The 19,631-nt window shown below is 46.5% G+C and overlaps 2 protein-coding genes across 2 annotated transcripts in view; one reads left to right on the top strand and one right to left on the bottom strand.

The window, feature by feature from the left end:
- The window catches only part of DNAH12 (dynein axonemal heavy chain 12), a 134,633-nt gene extending 128,709 nt beyond the window's left edge, over positions 1 to 5,924 (bottom strand). Inside the window, exon 1 of the mRNA XM_056853457.1 lies at positions 5,755 to 5,924. Within this exon, the coding sequence (XP_056709435.1) occupies positions 5,755 to 5,924 (170 nt within the window). The remainder of the gene's footprint in view (positions 1 to 5,754) is intronic.
- A 7,856-nt stretch (positions 5,925 to 13,780) lies between these two features.
- On the top strand, positions 13,781 to 18,315 carry PDE12 (phosphodiesterase 12). Its single transcript, XM_056856579.1, has 3 exons — positions 13,781 to 15,075; positions 16,743 to 16,821; positions 17,770 to 18,315. The coding sequence occupies exons 1-3, from the start codon at positions 13,795 to 13,797 to the stop codon at positions 18,210 to 18,212; spliced, it is 1,803 nt and encodes a 600-aa protein (XP_056712557.1). The 5' UTR covers positions 13,781 to 13,794; the 3' UTR covers positions 18,213 to 18,315.
- The last annotated feature ends 1,316 nt before the right edge of the window (positions 18,316 to 19,631 follow it).

Genomic DNA, 19,631 nt, shown 5'->3' with positions numbered 1-19,631 from the left:
GAGTGGGTAAGCCGTTGCCAGCCCTGCCAAGAGTCCAGCCCAGAGATGCCGCGCGCTCCTGTCCAGCGATGGGAGTCAACGCACGTGCCCTGGTCCCGCATCCATATCGACTTTGTGGGGCCGTTCCAAGGCAAGACGTTTCTAGTTGTTGTGGACTCTTACTCCAAATGGCTAGAAATCGTGGCTGTGGCATCCATGACTTCAAAGACCGTCATCCGGGAGCTGCGCTGGCTCTTCGCAACCCACGGCTTGTCGGACACTGTCGTCTCTGACAACGGGGCCCAGTTTACGGCTGCCGAGTTCCAAGAATTCATGGCGAAGAACTTGATCCGCCATGTGACCTCGGCGCCCTTCCACCCCTCTACCAACGGCGAGGCGGAGCGAATGGTCCGAACGACCAAGGACGCGTTGCGGCACACCGTCCACGGGGACTGGGCGCGCGGCTGGCAAACTTCTTGCTGATGCAGCACATCACCCCCCACTCCGCAACGGGCCGAAGCCCCGCAGAACTCCTAATGGGACGCCAGCTAAAAGGACTGCTCGACTGCCTGCACCCTGACCTGGCGATGGAGAAGCCCTGCTGGCTCTGCCCTGATGCTCCGAGGACCGTAGAGCAGGAAGACCCAGTCTACGCCCGGAACTACGACACGGGCCCGGCCTGGATCCCAGCCACGGGCCAGGAAGCAACCGGCCCGGTCTCCTACAGGGTCCCCACTCCAGACGGGCGAGTCTTGCGGCCGCCCAGCAGACCTGCCCGACCACACCACCGCTCCGGAACGCCTACCGGGACACAGCACCTCAGAACGAGCGCTAGCCAAATCAACAGAGTCCGCACCACCCGACTGTCCGCCACCGGCCAGCGAGTCCGCACCGCCCGGAGACAGCGCGGAGGACGACCCTGCCGCCACGCGAATTGACAGCCCAGCACCCACTGAGCAACCGGCAACCCCCGTTCCAGCACCACGCCGCTCCCAGCGCACGCGGTGGTGGCCCAGTCATTTCAAGGACTATGTGTGCTCATATATTGTCAAGACTTAGGGGGGAGGGGTGTTATGTATGTACATAGTTGGCAGATATGCAGGGGGAAACTTAGGAGCTTGAGTCCCAGACAAAGGATCCTAAACCCTGCACACACTATTGGCCCAAGCCGGCACACGCCATTGGCCCTAAGTCGGCACGAGCCATTGGCGACCCGGGGTTGTTCCCCCCCCATCATGGATCAGGGGGGGAGTGGCCGCAGGCAGCCAGGGGGGCATATAAGCAGGACCGTTTGCACTGTGTTCTTTAGTTCTGTTCTGTACTTCAATAAACACGTTGAGTTGGAACTCTGTCTCGACCTCGTGTGTCCTCCCCATGCCGACTTAACAATATACTATGTACAAGAAAATAGTAACATGCAACAAACAATGAAACAAGACTGGATTACAAATTAAGGAAACACTACAACAGTATGGTATAGAGCATGGTCATTGTACTGCATAGCAATCACTCAGGAACAACCAAGCTTAATTATATTCAGCTATCTACAAAATTACTTGCCATTCATTATTCTACCCCAGCTTTGGATATATTCCTTCTAATTTCGTTAAATGTACAATATACTCTAGCAGAATCTCTCTGTGTCAGCTCTAGTTTCGTGATAATCCCATAAACAGACATCCGTAGACAAGTAGTCCAAAAGAGAGTTGATTTATTGGAAAATCCACAGGTTAACAGAAGCTAAGAGTCAAATGGACACTAATGAAAACTATAAGCACGGTACAGGGTATATATGAAAGAGCATAGGGCAAATCAGGGTAGATCTGGATGCCATGGCAATCCCCCTCCCAGGAGCTGTCAGGGAGGTAGGATTCTACCAGCATTCCCACAGAGTCCAGTCAAAACACGTTGTTTGCAGGGCTAGAGAGCTGGCCTTGGCCAGCATCTGGAGAAACCACAACATCCTTTTCTCAGGCCATGCCTGACACTCTGTGTATGTGTGTGTGTGCATTCTCAAAATCAGGGCGATACAAGCTGGGGGCCTGTGATGAATCATGGAGTAGGAATAAATCTTGTCCAACCACCTACAGAAGATCTCCCCATCCAGAGTCCTTTAAGCTCTCAGTGGCTTAAACAGGCTACTCTCACCTCTCCTCCTTTTCCCTGGATCTGTCTCTCAACATTTCATACTCTTGCAGCATCTTCGGGGGAATAATTTGGAACTCCTACCCCAGGATCTCCCTTTCCAGGATTCTCTAAGCTCTCAAGGGCTTGAAAAGATTGATTTATCTTTCCCTCACATTTTCCCATTTATCTGCACTCAACATTCCATCATGTTGTGTTTTTGAGAACTATTTCCCCCTTTTTGTTAATTTACAAAGTTGCAGTTTTCTGCATACCAGGGCAATCCCCTAAACCAGTGGTTCCCAACCTTTTTTTGACCAGGGACCACTAGGACTTTTTTGATTGGTGCAGGGACCCCAAGGTCCAAAATAAAAATTCAGAGAATTTGAAAATAAACTTTAATCATAACTGTTAGTTAAACATTAAACTTAAAATAATATTTGAATATGTTTTTTTATAATAAAGAACTTTTAATTGAAAATATTAATTTATTATGGGTTTATAACTTTGTTTCACAGACCTTAATTTAGTTCTTGCGAACCCCTGGGGGTCCATGGACCCCCAGTTGGGAACCAGTGCCCTAAACAGAGACATTTGCCTGGTTTGTGGATGGCCATGCAGTTTTGTATCTTGACCCTACATGTTTTTTACAGTACATTTGCCTGTGCCATAAGCACAGGGTTGCTCCAATGCCAGTTTAGAAACATAGGCTTGGATCCAGCATGGCTTTCTCATCTCCCCACTGCCATGGGAACCCAAGCTGGCCCCTGAAATACTGCTCTGTGGAACAGAACAGCATAATTAGGGAGGTCTGCAGCTAGGGGTGGGGGATCAGTAAACATTATCCTCTTTTTCCATTCAGGGAAATCCTCACATAGACTGATGTTCCGGTATTAGAGCTATTATACCCTTTCTTACTTAAGTATTGATGAAGCAAGTCCTAAAATCCTACTATGGTTTCATCCAGCAGTTACAACAAACAGGATTCTCCATGACAGCTTGTTGCTGTACTTTGCCTTATTCCCATCACACATGGAGTGCGACTGAAGGCTTCCAAGAGTGGGAAGATTTGAATCAAGTGGGAAAGGATGTGAAAGTAACAGAAAGGCGGCAGAGAGAACAGCCAAAGGCTTGTTACTGAACACTGGACATGGGGAGAAAGATATGGAGACTGCCAGGCTAGATGGATATGAAGGGGAAACTGACGAATATGTTTTCAGCTAGGGCTGCTTGAAGTGTGCTGTTGGCTTGTAGTCAAGATTGCCAACTGATCCCCTTAAAATCCAACCTGGCCTGTTCTTCTGCCTTTAACCAGATATAGGAAAATCAAAAGCAGAAGCTTTTCACAAAGGTGGTTTCCCCATGAGGACGGGCTTGTGTGGTTTCCCCACTACTGGTGCAGCTGCTGATAAAGTACAGTGGCAACAGGGCTTCTACATGGCAGGTTTCCCTGCAATTTGCCTACCCCAGCACCCCACAGCAGTGGCCATCCCACTCCCTCAGGACTTTTGCAATTTTGTTTTTAAATCAGCAATAGACTACTGTTATATCAATATGTTTTAAAAAATAGGTGCATGGATAAATGCCCTCTTTTCTGATCTCTCAGGACCCAAGGGAACAAAGCTTCCAAGTCCATTCCTTCAAAAGGCGTAACAGGTACTCTACATTCCCAGATTTCATTTCTTTAAAACGTTAAGTCTCTAGCCTCTTCCATTGTGGAGATATGTCTTTCCCTTTACATCTTTGCAATGGAAAAGGCTAGAGACTTACTTATTTTAGTGAAAGCTGGAAGTTCACAGAACCAGCTAATCATATTGTTGCACAATGGTATATTGATATAACAATATTCTTGTGCTAGTTTTTTTTTAATTAAAAGTCATCCAATGGCAAGGGGTGTCAAGAAAGAAGCCATTTTAGAGGAAAATTCCAGCTAGAGCTCACATCTTCTAGTACTCTGACTGCTTGTAGGTGTCAGCCAAACCCCTCTCAAACTGATGGTTACTCATCAAGATAATCTCAAGGGCCTGTTAATTAGTTCACACAATTCAGCTGTCAATCTGTTATGGGAGGGGGGAAATCACTCTCATTCCTGAAAGTTCCATGGAGACAGTCCTGTGATTGGTTGGGAAAGTCAGGTGGTTATGGCCAGAAATGCCTATATTATAGACTATAAAAGAGACAGAACATTCCTGTTGTTATCCCCTTTCCTCCACCCACCACCCTTGTTGCCTGAAGGTACTCTGGAGCATCATCCTTCAGCTGTAAAAACCAGCATTAAGGCAATCCGGATAAGTAGGTAGCACAGTCGGTTAGCCTTTTGCTTCAGTTTGTGTGAGTTACTGGGCAGTGACTTGAATCTACCTTGGCCTCAGTTTGGCACCAAGGCAGGGTCAGCCTTGACAGGTGGTGAGGAAATGGCTGCCATGTGGGCAAGATAATCCAAATTTTCCCACTCACTCAGTAGCCATCCAGGCTTTACTGTGATCTTTTCCAAAACTTTGGAGCAAAGCAAGACTGAGGAAGAGCAGAGAAAAGCCAGGAAACCGCTGGAAAGTACCCAAATGCACTATGGTGCTCTGAGGATGGAAGGGAAAAACCTGCTTCCCTACATCATCGAATCTGGAACAGAGAGCTTGTGAGGAAATGGCCCTTGATAAGTGTTTGGAAAGTTCAAATGATGCAGAATGCTGCAGCCAAGATGTTGACTGGACTGGATCACAGGGTTCATATCACTCCAATCTTGGCCCATCTGCACTGGCTCACAATTTGTTTCTGGGCACAATTCAAGGAGCTCACGTTGGCCTTTAAATCTCTATATGGCTTTGGACCAGCATATCTGAAGGACATCCTGGTCCTTTACGAACCTGCCCAACAGTTATAGTCATCTTCTGAGGCTCTGCTTTGGGTGCCTCCAACTTCTGAGATCAGGCAGGTGGCAACCTAGGAGACGACCTTCTTGGCACCAAGACTCTGGAACTCTCTCCCCAGAGACTTGCCTGTCTCCTTGTTGCCAACTTCTGCCAATGTGGAAAGACTTGTTTGTTTTGTCTGATGTTTCCTCAGTGATCCCTCCATCCTGCTCTGTGTTTTAATTGTTATTTTATGTTTTTTTGTAAGTGTATTTTTTATCTTGGTTTTAGTTGTTTTAATAATGTGTTCTTGCTTGGTTTTATAAGTTTTTAAGATGTGTTTTTATTAAGTGTGTTTTTAATCTATTAGCCACTTTGGTTGGCCTGATAAGGGCAGAAAGGCAGGGTATAAATTTTGTTAATAAATAAACAAATATTATCACATGGGGCTGAAATACCCTGGGACTACTTAATTGTGAAAACAAAGTCTACACACACAGGCAGCTTTAAAAGGGGACTAGGCGGATTCTTGGAGGACAAGTCTATCAGTCGCTACTAATCATGGGGACTAAAGGGAATATCCGCATTTAGAGGCAGTAAACCTCTGAATATCAGTGCCAGGAGGCAATGTCAGGGGAAGGTTCTTGCTAATGCTTTCACATCAAGTTGCTGTGAAAAGCACAGCTACAGACTGCCCTCTGCTTCCTGGAACAGAATTACTAGGGATCAGAGCCTAATGGAAAAACAAAATAGTGTCTTCTCCTAAGGTCTCCTATGTAGAACATATGATACGGTCACTTACATTATGTTATTAAACATCTTTTGCTGCTCGCTGACTCTGCGATATTTCAGCAGCTTTTTTTGTGTTTCCGTCAAACTCTGGGATGTGGAGGGCAAATCTATGGGTGGCAACTGAATGTTCCATGCATCATCGTCATCTGGGGGGTCTGCTGATTTATTTGGAGTGGACATCTAAAATAACAAGAAAACAATCCTTAGCAAAGAAAAAAAGTTAGATTATTAAATGTATCTGCACAAAAAATCAGCATATGAATAGCAATGTTTTCACAGGATGAGTAAACAACATAGCATAGCTTAATGGAAAACACTGTAATTTGGAGGTTGTATAGTGCTTAGAGTATTAAACTAGGCTCTGGGAGACCCAGGTTCAAATCTTCACTTAGTTATAAAGCTTGCTGGGTGTCCTTGGGTAAGTCACTCTCTCACAGCCTAATATACCCTGCAGAGTTGCTGTGAGGATAAAATGGAAGACAGAGGGACAATGTATGCTGCCTTGAGCTCTTTGGAAGAAAGAGGGATTAAAGTGTATTAAGCCTGAATAAGTATTTTCCTGTTCATTATTTCTTTGCATTATTTATAGTCCGTCTTTCTCACAGGGACTTAAGGTGGATTACACAGAATGAGTCAACACAATCAACAAAATAGGACATTCAATAAACAGTGCATTAGGATTGTAGACGTCTGGAACCAACCAGAAATCTAAAAGATAGAACTGAAGCATAGCATAAGTATTAACATTGTATAGTAAGCAGTGAATAAATTACATAATAGGATCCTACTTACCATAAGCTATACACAGCAGCACAGACCACAGTCCTTAACCATTTATCCATTTTTGGGCCATCAAGTCAAAGCTGACTTATGGCAACCTTGTAGGGTTTTCAAGGCAAGAGACATTTGGAGGTCTCGCCATTGCCTGCCTCTGCGTAGCGCCCCTGGTATTCCTTGGAGGTCGCCCATCCAAATACTTACCAGAGCCGACCCTGATTAGCTTCTGAGATCTTGACCTACCTCACAAGGCTGGTGTTATAAGAATAAAATGGAGGATGGGAGAACAACAAGTTAAGCTACATGGGGATAAAAGTGGGGTATAACTATCCAAATAAATAAAGTAAACCCTATGGGTAGATGGTCCGACCAATCTGACTTTACAAAGTTACATGACTTTGCGGTTGCTTCCCTATATGCATTTTCAATGTGCATGTAGGGCAGTGATACCTAATCTGGGGGCACCATGGTGCCTAACAATGTATTTCTTGGTGCTAGTTTTCTTGATTCCTGGTGATAAAATACAAACATTCCTGAATGAAACAAGAGGGGGAAAGGAGCTGTAGCTCATCCCTTACCAGCTGACTGACTAGCAAAACACTGAGCTCATCCTATCCCCAGCAGACAGGTCACAGCCATTCACTCTGAGCCTGGCCACAGAGTCAGGCTTTCATATATCCTGGCCCTGGAAACCTCTTCCTGGTGCTGTGCAGGAAGCAAACTCTCCCATCTCCTGGTTTAGATTCAGTGATCCATCAGCAGAAGGTGCTGACGTGGAAATCTTCCCACTCTGCACAGCTGATAGAAGCAGGGAGCAGTTTTGCTCCCTATCCCCTCCCCACTGCAATTTCCCGGCCTGTGTGGGTATTAGGAATAAACTTTCCCAAGGATGGAAAGAATGGTGTGAAGACAAATCAGGGGAAATGTGTGATCCTTGTGCTAGTTCCAACTCATCATCTCTTGTTCAAAGGAACGAACTAATTTCCTTCACCTCCCCAGAGCAGAAGAACCCAGTAGACGTCACTGTTTCAGAAATAGCTGCATCTGTCATAGGAGGATGCTTGGCTTAGAACATTTGATGATTGGCCAAAACTACTCTCAGGCTCAGCAAGGTAGAGGATCGCTGATGTAGTCATTAAATATCAGAAGTTACCCCTAAAGAAGTTGCCCCCACCCCATACCTTCATGAAGGAAGAATATAATCACTTTATAGCCTGTCCTGTACATGTTTCCTTGGAAGTAAATCCCACTGTTTTCTATAGCAGAAAAGGGCAAGAGTCCAGTAGCACCTTAAAGACTAACAAAAATATTTTCTGGTAGGGTATGAGCTTTTGGGAGCCACAGCTCACTTCTTCAGCTCACTCCACTGTTTTCTATGTGACTTATTAAGAATAGGACTGGAACTTAGTGGAACTTGATTCCACTTTAACACAGCCCAAATAATGCACTTTCAATCCACTTTCAATGAACTTTGAAGGTGGATTTTACTGCCTGAACTGGCAAAATCCACTTGCAAACGATCGTTAAGGTGCACTGAAAGTGGAAAGAAAGTGCATTATTTGGGCTGTGTGAAGGTAAGACATGGGTAGGATCCGGCTGTTAGTCTCCTGCTGCCACCAGAAGGCAGCCACTTTTCACAAACACAGCCACTTTCCAGAAGACAGAAAAACATCGTTTTAGCCCTGTCAGCGCTTCAGGACTGAGAGGGGTTTGCGCCCCCAAACCACGGCTCAACCCTGGAATCTACCCCAAAAAAGCGCCCCTTCCCTTCTCCGGACGAGGACCAGCCTGCCCGTCCGCACGCGTGAGGGGCGAGAGGCTGTCGCTCTCCATCCCTTTCCTCGTTTTTTCACAGTGGGTAGCCCTGTGTTTGTCTGCAGTAGTACAAAAGGGCAAGAGTCCGGGAGCACCTTAAAGACGAACAAGAATATTTTCTGGCACGGTGTGAGCTTTCTAGGTGCTCCTTTTTTAAGGTGCTGCTGGACTCTTGCCCTTTTATTTCCTCGTTTTTATAAGTCGTAAAAACCGCTTCGTTCTCGTTGTCCCAGCATCCCTGCAAGAGGAGCTGGGCAGGACACGCAGACCCTACCTTCCCACCGCTCTCCTCTCTCTCCCAGGGCCGCGAGAGAGAGACGGGGCCCAGTGGGGGGTCGGAGGGTGACGAAAAGCCTCTCGGGAGACAAGGGGATGGGGGGGAGGGAGAGAGAGACAGACAGACAGTCTTCAGCTGCGCGACTCCAACGTCGCCAGCCTCCTTCGCTCGCCGCGGCCCGCGATGTCAACAACGCGTCAGTTGCTATAGACACGAGGCGGCTCGCGGGCCCTCCCCCAGCATGCTTTGCACGCGGAGGCTGCCGTGCTTTCCGCTCTGTTGCTGCTGGGCGGGGAGAGGGGTGGCTGTTTGCTCAAGCGGTTGATTGATTAGTTGTCGCTTCTTAACACAATGGGGGGGGGGGTGTCTCTGCGTTACCACCAGTCACAACTTTTGTGTGGTTCCTATGCCGCTCTTGAATTCATTTTCGTATTGAGACAGCAAGGTAGACTTTCTCTGAATGTGGAGGATCCACTTAAGTATTTTGGCTTAGTAGAAGGCACTGGCAAAGCACCTCTGTTAGTCTCTTGCCATGAAAACCCCAAAAAGGGGGTCGCCATAAGTCGGCTGGGCACTTTACACACACACACAGTTTGTGATAATCTTTTCCCCTTTCTGTAAATGTACTGTAAATGTATTGAGGTAGCAAGGGAAGTCTGCTGCTGGGCAGGATAGCTGTGTGTGAAGGCAGTGGGTGAAATGGCATGGAGTGTCAGAGTGAACGATAAACAATGATAGGAGAAACTGGATGAAACTGCAACTGTACTGAGTCGCCTTTCTGTCTGTAATACAATCAGATATGCATAACTTGTTGATGTATCGTCATAACTTGAATTTGGATAAATATCTCTTCCCCAGTATAATCGGGACTCAGAGATTTCTGCCCATTAGGGCCTCTGAGTCAGCAGCTGCAAATAAACTGTTTTCTTGATAACGATCTTGGGTCTCCCTCTCCCCCACAAACCCCTGTTTTACTGCAACAGTTTCATGGCTCCCACCATTGGCATCCTCTCTGTATAGTTTTGAACACATGAAGCTGCCTTGTACTGAATCAGACCCTGGGTCCATCAAAGCCAGTATTGTCTACTTAGAGCAGCAGCAGCGCTCCAAGGTCTCAGGTAGAAGTCTTCCACATCACCTACTTGCCTAGTCCCTTTAACCGGAGATGCCGGGGATTGACCCTGGGACCTTCTGCATGCCAAGCAGATGCTCTGCCACTGAGCCACAGCCCCTCCCCTCACTTCATGTGTCTCATTAAGTAGGCTGTGTCCCATGAAAAATTTAAGGTGCCACAAGACTCCTTTTCCTTTTGGCCTAACTAACTCTGTCAACTTATTTGTCTGTGGACAAGATTGCCATTACTGGATAGACAGGAAAACCTCAACAGAGATTTCAGGACTGAACTATGGTAAGCCTTGTCACAAATGAAGTTTTGGGGACACGGAATTCCAGTTCTCTTTGGAAGGAAGCTTGGGCTTCCCTTTACAATCAACAAAGGGTGGATTTGTTGTAGAAAGCTCCAGTACAAATTCAAGATGCTACAAAGGAACTGAAGGGACATACTGAAAAGTTAGTCAGGAAAGTAGAACATAAACAAAAATGTGTTTTTGTTGTGGCTGTATACAACTTCTTGCAAGTTATCCTAATTGTCTTGCAAAAGGAACACAATGTAACTATTGCAAGAAGGTTGGACATTTTGCTGAAGCTTGTCATTGCTGACAATCACCAAGTGCACGCAATTCAGGTGCCTGAAGTAAATGTGGATGGGAGTATATCGGTGTCTGTAGCAAAAGGAATTATAAGTACTGTTACTACTTTGGGAAAGGGTCAGAATACTGAGTTGATGTTAGATGTTTGTTCAGCAGTCTCTATATTATCTGAGGCACTTTATTTTCAGTATTTTAAGACTGTGCCATTGGTGGAACCAAAATTGCAGTTGGTATATTATTTAAAGAACCTGTGGTTTACCTGCTGAAGTGAGTTTTGGTGCATGTTGTGCACCAATAGAACTTTATATTATGCCTAATGGTACTCCTATCTTTGGCAGGGATTTGTTTGCTGGGTTAAAAGTGATGGTAGTGGACAGACGTATTTTGGCTCCCCAATTAGATGTTGAATCGTCACAGAGGGTTGTTTCAGCTGTGAGTGGGGATAATTCTATACAGGAATTTGGTTGTGCAAAGGGATTCACCCATAAGGTAAAAATGAGGTCTAACTTGGTCCCTGTTCAACAGAAGTAATGACAATTGCCATTTGCTGTGAAAGATGCTGTGTCAGAGGCGCATAAGAAATTGATGCAGACGGATATTATTGAAGGATATTATTACTATTCTTGCCATCTACCAACCTACATATCTCCCCCCCTTCAGCTACGTTTACTATTTATTTACTTCATTTATACCCTGCCTTTCTCCCCAACAGAGACCCAAAGCAACTGACACAATTCCATTTTATCTTCACAACAACCCTGTGAGGTAGGCTGTGACAGTGACTTGCCCAAAGTTACCCAGTGAGTTTCCATGGCAGAATGGATCTCCCAGATCCTAATCTGAAACTCTGACCACTACATTAGACTGGCTGTCATGGAGTGGCGGCTGTTGAACAGTAGTGAGGTGCCAGGTCTAGGTGAGTCATGCAAGGCATATGCTGCCAGCCTGGCGCTAATTAATCTTCCCCCAAGACCAATTAATCTTCCCCTGCCCCCTGTCCCTTCCTCTGCCCCCCTTTACTGACATAAAACAAGATTTGAAGGCTGGCATTGAGAGCATTCATTTCTTAAAGCTACAGGTGCTCCCTCTATCATTTTGGAGGGTTTACCCCCCCCCCCAAATATAGACAGACACATTTCAGATTGTTCTGCAACCTTGGAACTTTTTATGTATATTGATGATGAACACTGCACCTACCAGAAACTCCCACCTTATTTACCATTCCCAAAATCAAGAAGTATGACAGTATGTGCTATGTTTTAATCTGTTCAATCAATGCAGTTTAATTGCTGTGCCTCCCAGATGCTGTAACAGATGGGTATATAGACATGCATTTGAATGTTTACTTAGTTTGCTGATTTGATGCATGGAAAGCACGAACACATGCTACTTTGCCATCTCTACCCATTAACCTAAAATGTTTAGTGTAAAGCAAGAGATATGTCCATGCTGAGATTAGAAGAGTATTGGTTCTTTCCCAAGTTTAAATAGTGATAGCGTATGGTAACAGGAAAGGCTATAGCTTTGGAGGGTACAAAATATGCTTTTCATGCAAAAGGTTTCAGCTTCAATCCCTGGCACATATAGCTGCATCTTGAATAGCAGGAATGGGGGATCTATGCTGGAGAATGTAAGAGCCAGTCAGAGTAGACATTACTGGACAAGATAGGCCAAAGACAGCTTCATAAATTCTACAGGCCAAACTGCTTATGGACTGCCTACATCAACACAATTTTCAATCTGCTTTTGGATTAAGCCAAGATTTGGGTTAGACTGTGCTTTTGGGTTTGGCCAACCTGGATTTCTATTCTTCAATTTTTTGTAAACGAAGAGAAAGGTCAGAAACAAACATTTTAATAAATACATGTCCACATAGAATACTAAATTAAGGATACAAACTACGGTACATTACAGATTTATCTCACAATTCTAACCTATTTTATCACACACAATAATTCTGTTATGATTAGTATTATTTGCCCAAGACCACATAAAGAATGATAGTCTCCATGCCACACCTATGATGTATGAATTGTGTCCTTTTACTTTGAAGCTAATTACAGTAACCTTTTTTTTTGAGCTCACCAGTTAAAGAAGCCTTGACTATATACTGATCTGTGAATGGATAATACTGAATTTTGGGCAGGGATTTGGTCTTTTTATTTATTTCCTTCATTTATACCCCACCTTTCTCTCCAATGGAGACTCTTAAGTGGCTTGCATACTTCTCCCCTCCTCTTTTATCGTCACAACATCCCTGTGAGGTAGGCTAGGCTAAAAGTGTGTGACTGGTTTTGTGATATATTACTGGCAGTTAGCTGTGTTCCTTTTATCACAAATAAAAAGGTGGGGCTGGAGAGACCATTAGGGATATGCCTATCTCTTTCTTGTATCAGTTGCAAATTATATTAAACATGGCTTAACTTCCCTGTGTTCAGCTGTAGACTTGCCATGGCAACTAAAGATTTAGTGTCAATGTGGAAGAAACGTTCTGTGATGCATGGCTGCCTGGAAACTATTCCCCTCCCAATCTCTAATTCCAGATTAATGTGAGTGCTGAGGTGAGGAAAATGTACCCTACACGTCTTCAGAAGCATACTGATTTCTTGATATGTATTGTATGATATACTTAAGGCTGCAAACTCCAGCTTAAGAAATCACTGATTTGGGTACAATATGTAGGAAGAGAACTCAGCAGGAACATAGGGCTGCCAACTCCAGAAATTCCTGGAAATTTGGGGTGGTCCTTGGGGAGCAGAGTTTAGGAGACGAAGGAGCTCAACAGGGATGTGATGTCAGAAAGCCCACCCTCTGAAGCAATAATTTCCTCCAGGGGAACTGCTCTCTGTAGAATTTCAGAGCCAACCTGGAGGTTGGCAGTAGCAGCCATAATTGGACTAAGACCGGGGAGATCTGATTTCAAATCCTTCCTCTGGTGCCATAAAGCTGGTTGGGCAACGCTGGGCCAGCCACCCTTAGATCTAACCTACTTTACAGCTTTGTCAGGATTTAGTGGCAAGCAGGGAAACCACGCACGTCAGCCTAAGATCCTTGGAGGAAGGGTGAGACTGGGATAAAAATATGACAGATAAATATCTCAGGATGCATACTGGGGGTGGGGGGGGGGAAAATGAGCCCCGGTTTTGACACGTAGCTCGACCGTCCCCATTTCTTACAGCCAGCACCGTCCACGCGCAAGCGCGCAAACCCGCTTTCAGGGCCAAGGCACCCGTGCACTTCCGGTTTATGAGGCGTCACGTTTTGCGTTCGCTAGCCTTTGCGCAGGCGCCATTTCCCAGCACCCCCTCGGCTTCCGACTTCCACCCTCCCTTTCAGCCCCGGCTTTTCCCATCTGCCTTTGCGGGGCGGGCAGCGGAAGTGTGTGCGCGCGCCCTGCTCAGCGACGGTGGACTCGGGGGAAAGCTGCCGGCGCGAGGGAGGGAGGAATGAATGGTGGTGCCCGGGCGGGTTCATGCGGCGCCTGCTGTGGGGGGCGCTGAGAGCCCTTCCCGGCCTCCCAACCGGGAGGCAGCGGCCGGGCTCCGCGGGGGGCCTTAGCGGCGCCCCCGCCGCCATGGAGCGGGCCGTGGTGCGCTGCATCCCGGCCGAGCCGAAGCTCAGCGTCTCGTTCGTGCTGGGGGACGGCAGCGCGCGGCACATGCAGCGGGACCAGGCGGAGCCTCTGGGCCGGGCGCTGGCCCGCATCGCCAACAACGCCGGCAAAGGCCCCGCCAAGGCCGCCAAGAAGAGCAAGAAGGCGCGGGCCGAGAGCGGGGCGGCCCCGCCGCCGCCCCCCCTCCCCGCCGTGTGCCTCTTCGCCCAGGACGGCCAAGCCGTGGCCGAGGACGTGCCCAACGCGGAGGCCTGGCAGGACGGGGCGGTGCTGCAGATCGGCGAGGCCCGCTACCGCGTGGAGCGCAACCCGCCGGCCCTGACGGAGCTGCAGCTGCCCCGCTCGCTCCTCGCCGGCTTCCCCGTGTGCCCCAAGCTCAGCACCGAGTTCGGCTCCCCCGCCGACTGCCTCTTCCGCTGGTACCAAGAGCAGAAAGCGGAGCCGGCCGGGGGCGGGGGGGCGGCGGCGGCGGGGCCGTCCGCCGCGTCCGGCTGGGTGGAAGCGCCGGGGGGCACCGAGCGCGTCTTCACGCCCAGCAACGCGCACATCGGGCTGCGGCTCAAGCTCGTGTGCACGCCGGGCAACCGGCTGCGGCGCTACGGCCTGGAGCGGGAGGCGGAGAGCGGCGGCCCCGTGGAGGCCGGCCCGGGCGCCTGCACCTTCGACGCGCGCCACCTCTACACCAAGAAAGTGACCGGCCCGGGCCTCATCCGCACCGTGACCTACAACATCCTGGCCGACATCTACGCTCAGACCGAGCTCTCCCGGACCGTGCTGTATCCCTACTGCGCTCCTTACTCGCTGGAGCTCGACTACCGGCAAAACCTGCTCAAGAAGGAGCTGGCCGGCTACAGCGCCGACATCCTCTGCCTGCAGGAGGTGGACCGGTCGGTCTTCAAGGACAGCCTGGGCCCTGCGCTGGACGCCTTCGGCCTGGAAGGGCTCATGAAGCTCAAGGAGAAGCAGCACGAGGGCCTGGCCACCTTCTATCGGAGGGACAAGTTCGGCCTGCTCAGCCAGCACGACATTGCCTTGAACCAGGCCCTGCTGGAAGATCCTTTGCACAAAGAACTGAGGGACCAGTTGGCCCCCTATCCTCAACTGCAGGAAAAGGTGCAGCAGAGATCGTCTGTCCTGCAGGTATACGCCGATCTGCCTGTAGGCGCAGTCTGAAGGGGCAAATGGGACTGGGGTGGGCAGTGAATTACAGGTGTGAGGAAACAAAGTAGGTGGTGACCAGAAATAAAGGAGGGCGGGGCTCCTGTGCTTTGCATGAAGAAGCAACTTCTAATGAATGAAAGAGCCGCTACTGGTGCATTTCTTGTAATAAAGAAAGAAAGAGGAGACCTGCCCTCCATTAAGTCTGGCTATACAGTTGGGTATGAATGGAACACAAGCCGGGATGTCAATCAACAATTTTGTTGTCACTAAACAACCCTCTTTAAGCTGGTGTATTGGCGGTGGAAAGTGATGTCAAGTTGCAGCCGATTTAAGGCAGCCCTGCCGGTTTTTCAAGGCAAGAGACATTCAGAGGTGGTTTGCCACTGCCTGCCTCTGCATAGTGACCCTGGGCTTCCTTGGTCGTCTCCCATCCAAATACTTACCAGGATCAACCCTGCTTAGCTTTCGAGATCTGACGAGATTGGTCTAGTCTGGGTTCTGTAACTTCCATTAGTGCCTGTTCTGCTCTATAATGTAGCATTGATGTTGAAACAACATCATGGTATGTTGCTGATAATAATTCAGGCCTTAGAGTTTGCAGCATTCAGTAGAGATGCACTGTATTTCTTGGAATAAGACTCAGAAAAAGAGATGTGGGAGTACAGATGTGAAGGCCGGGGGGGGGGCAGTGAAAAAATTAGAAATTTTGGGGAATACTGAAAAAAACTCCTATGAATTTTTTCTCATTTTGAATGAGTGAAATGCTTTTAAAGACAAGGTGAGCATGCTGTAGACATATACAGCATATCCAAGATGCATTTCTGCACCTAGAAGGGTACCTAATCTTTATGAGGGCTTTCATTGCTTCTCAGCAGTTGCTTGCCTTCTTTTGTCCTAACATGCTAGACCTTGTGGTTGACATTTTCACCTCTGCTTAAACCACTGTGACACATTTACCCACAGACTGGGTAAAAAATAGCTTATTGCCCTACCTTGCAGGAGGGACAAAAAAAGATCAGAAGGGGGTGGGGCAGAAACTGTAACAAAGCTTCAGAGAAAAACTGAGTTTCATTGTGAATGTAACGCTCTTTAACCAGACAGCAAACATTAAGGTACATCATGTGACATAAAGACAGCATAGGGTGCATCAGCTTGCAGTTTTCTTTCAAGTATCGGGTACATTTGCAATTTTGCTTTTATAAAACTAAGGCATTTATAACTTTTAAGTTCTGTAAGTATGTAAACAATTGCAATTTTATATGCTAAGTAAGTTGCTACAACTTATGTTGTTAAAGCAGTAAAATTAGTTTAGGTTTGATAGGATAGTAAGTATTGTACATATTTCAATTTCCCCCAAAATTTCTGTTTTTGTTCTTTAAAAAACCAGGGGGGGGGTTAACATTTCCTTTTGATGGCTTCAACATTTCTGGAGATGAACATCTCCACCTCAAGGAACAAATCTTTATTTCACCCATGCTGGCTAAAAGTGTGGGAAGGGATGGAAAAGGAAGACCATTGTTTAGGAGCAGCTGTCATTCTATTCAAGTACAAGTTGGCCCCTTAAGCTAGCACAGAATTCTTCCCAGAGGTATAGCCAGATATTGAAAAAAGCTATGATGTGAGAACTCATAGAATGTTTCTTGTAGGTGTCTGTTCTCCAATCTACAAGTGATCCTTCCAGAAAGATTTGTGTTGCCAACACCCACTTATACTGGCACCCAAAAGGTAATTCTGCTATTTTGTAGTTTATAAGGTATTCTGAAAGTTTGTTTTGGGACTAGGTAGTGAGATATATACGCAATGTCATAATCTTGCATAGGGTGACTCCTGCTATGGCTGGTGTGTGACATTCATGCCATATGAGGAAGACAGTTGTTTCCGGGGGAGGGGTAGAGGCTGAATGTGTGCTGCTTTTTTCGAGGGAGAAGAAATTAACATTCTGCTTTTTGTGCTTTGTAACTTTGACATAGAAAAATATATTAAGTTAACTGGAGGAAAGAAGGGGTTAAACAGACTGGGGTCAGGGGATGGAGCACTGTTGAAAGATACCACTTTAGAGCAAATTAAGTGCAGTAAAAACTATAGTACCCAGCACTTGGTTAACCAGCACACTTTTCTGCAGCCTGTTCCACAACTGCCTGCTGTTCAGTGACAGCAGGTGGAGAAGGAATGGGCTCTGGGTCCTGGCTGTGGGTCAGGTCCCTGCAAGTCATACTGCTGCTGAAGGAGCACTGCCCATGGCTGGGAGCTGGCCAAGAAGCACTCTGTGCTGCTCTATTACTTGCTGTCCTGCCACAGTGGGTGGCAGAAAAGCAGGCATGTCCATATCTGGTTCTGGCCATGGTTGCTGTGACAGCGTTGAGCAAGTGGCAGAGTAGGCTGTGTGTCCTGGCCAGATCTGGTCATGACTACTACCTGCTTGGCACCTCTGAGTTGTAAAAGCTTTGATAGTCTGCATATTCGGTTAACCGGCAACCTCAGTTTCCCATGGACGAAAGTGAAAGGAGTCAGGCACAGTAAAACCTTTGTTAAGGCTGGTACTGCATTTGCAGGTGGAGGAGACGGAATTCCAGGATTAGATTGGAGGATGAGTGTCATTCCAACTCTGTTTCTGACCAAATGTGACCTTTTAAAAATCAAAACCTGATATCCTTTGTTGTCTTGTGCCTTTAGGTGGAAACATCCGTCTAATCCAGGCTGCAGTGGCATTGTCCCACATTAAGCATATAACCCACGACGTGTATCCTGCCACACCGATTATTTTCTGTGGGGATTTTAATAGCACACCATCAACTGGAATGTATAGTTTTGTCAGTAATGGTAGTATTGCTGAAGATCATGAGGACTGGGGCTCAGATGGAGAAGAAAAGCCGTGCAGAATATCTCTGACCCATCCACTCAGGCTTAAAAGTGCATGTGGAGAACCAGCCTACACTAACTACGTTGGTGGCTTTCACGGATGTTTGGACTACATCTTCACTGATGCAAATGCTTTGGAGGTTGAACAAGTAATTCCACTGCCAAGTCATGAAGAAGTAACCACTCACCAAGCCTTACCAAGCGTTTCACACCCGTCAGATCATATAGCACTAATATGTGATTTGAAGTGGAAATAGGCTAAATTCTTGGCATCTATTCCTTGCTCTTAATCAAGGGATTTTTCTCAGTTTGGGAATTTAGGAGAATTCAGCTTGAATTCTGGATTAAATATTAATTTTTACCAAAAAAAAATCAGATAAAAACGTTCACATGCATTGTATCACATTTTCCACCTCCTTGTAACAGGTCATATAACCAGACTGCTGTTCTGATTAGTGCTCCCTTTTTATGGCAGTGAGCAGAGCAGTCAATGTTTAATGACGATTTAAGTTCTATTATCTTTTTTCAGGTGGTTTTTACATGGTGATTAAGAGTATCTTTGTTTAAATTATAGTCTAATATGATGGGCAACATAGCTCTTTTTATATAAATTGGAACAGATAGAAGGGTTTTGGTATTTTCAGTAAGTAGCATGCCCAGTCAGTCTGTTGTCACTGTTTGAGAAGGTACTCTGGGTAAGCCGCCAAACTGTTTACATGTATGCCGCTACTTATAAACCATCCATGTTAGGTTTAATATTCCAAAAAAATTGGCACCTGCCTTCTCTCAGATGTTTTGCAACTCCTTAATGTAACCCAAAATTGATGTGCTTAAATAAAAATCAAGTCTATATCTCTTTGTTGGTTTTTCTTGATGTGGTAACAAATCTTTAAATATCTCCAATAGTCTTGCTTTTAAAATACCTGACCACAGCCTGACTCATTAACTCACTTGAGGCTGTGTTTAATAGTTCTAGTTTTCTAGTTGTCATGTTAACGCATTATTGATTTTTCCAATTTTAAATTAGAATATTTCATAGGATAAATGATGTCTACATTTAGTGCTCTCATTATTAAGAATCAGATGTGGAACAGTTGACATATGCTCCAGAAGTTTATAATAGTAGAGTCCAGCACTGGGCAAGGAAGTTTTAACTACACCACATAAACTTCCAAGATACAGGATTCTACATAGTTTCATGTAAGGACTTTTTTGTGCCCCTAACACCCTTAACCAAAGCAGCTATGAAGTTAAAATGCCAGAGGAGAGGGGGACTATCCAGTATGTCCCACGTACAATTATCTGCTCATGGGACAGAAATTGTGGGTGTGTCCTCAATGTGTGGAACTCCAGGCTCTCGGAAAAAGTTAGTTCCCTCGAGGCTAGGGTTGCTGATCTGGAGATGCTAAGACACAGAGAAGGACATAGATGAGACTCCTGCGCTGATAGCTCCTCTACTGTAGTGGAGAGTGAAGGTCTAGAGGACAGAAGTCGTCAGGCTGAGGTCAGAAATAATCCCTTGGAAGGGATCCCTTCCTTGCACAACAAACCAATATCCTCTCCTACTGAGAATACTCCTCTGAAGTTGGGGGATAATGGGCTTTTGGTAGTGGGAGATTCAATCATAAGGAATATAGAGAATAAGGTCTGTAATAGTTTTGATCACATGGTGATTT

Source organism: Euleptes europaea, chromosome 1, assembly GCF_029931775.1.
Source record: "Euleptes europaea isolate rEulEur1 chromosome 1, rEulEur1.hap1, whole genome shotgun sequence".
Taxonomy (NCBI): domain Eukaryota; kingdom Metazoa; phylum Chordata; class Lepidosauria; order Squamata; family Sphaerodactylidae; genus Euleptes; species Euleptes europaea.
Note: the sequence above shows the minus strand (reverse complement) of the source record. Positions and strands in the feature narration are given on the sequence as shown.

What these genes read in the sequence shown, in the direction of transcription:
- PDE12 (XM_056856579.1), top strand. Translation starts at nt 13,795, where the DNA reads ATGCGGCGCCTGCTGTGGGGGGCGCTGAGAGCCCTTCCCGGCCTCCCA. An exon ending in AGAGATCGTCTGTCCTGCAG is followed by an intron (nt 15,076 to 16,742) that starts GTATACGCCGAT and finishes TGTTTCTTGTAG; the next exon opens with GTGTCTGTTCTCCAATCTAC. An exon ending in CTTATACTGGCACCCAAAAG is followed by an intron (nt 16,822 to 17,769) that starts GTAATTCTGCTA and finishes TTGTGCCTTTAG; the next exon opens with GTGGAAACATCCGTCTAATC.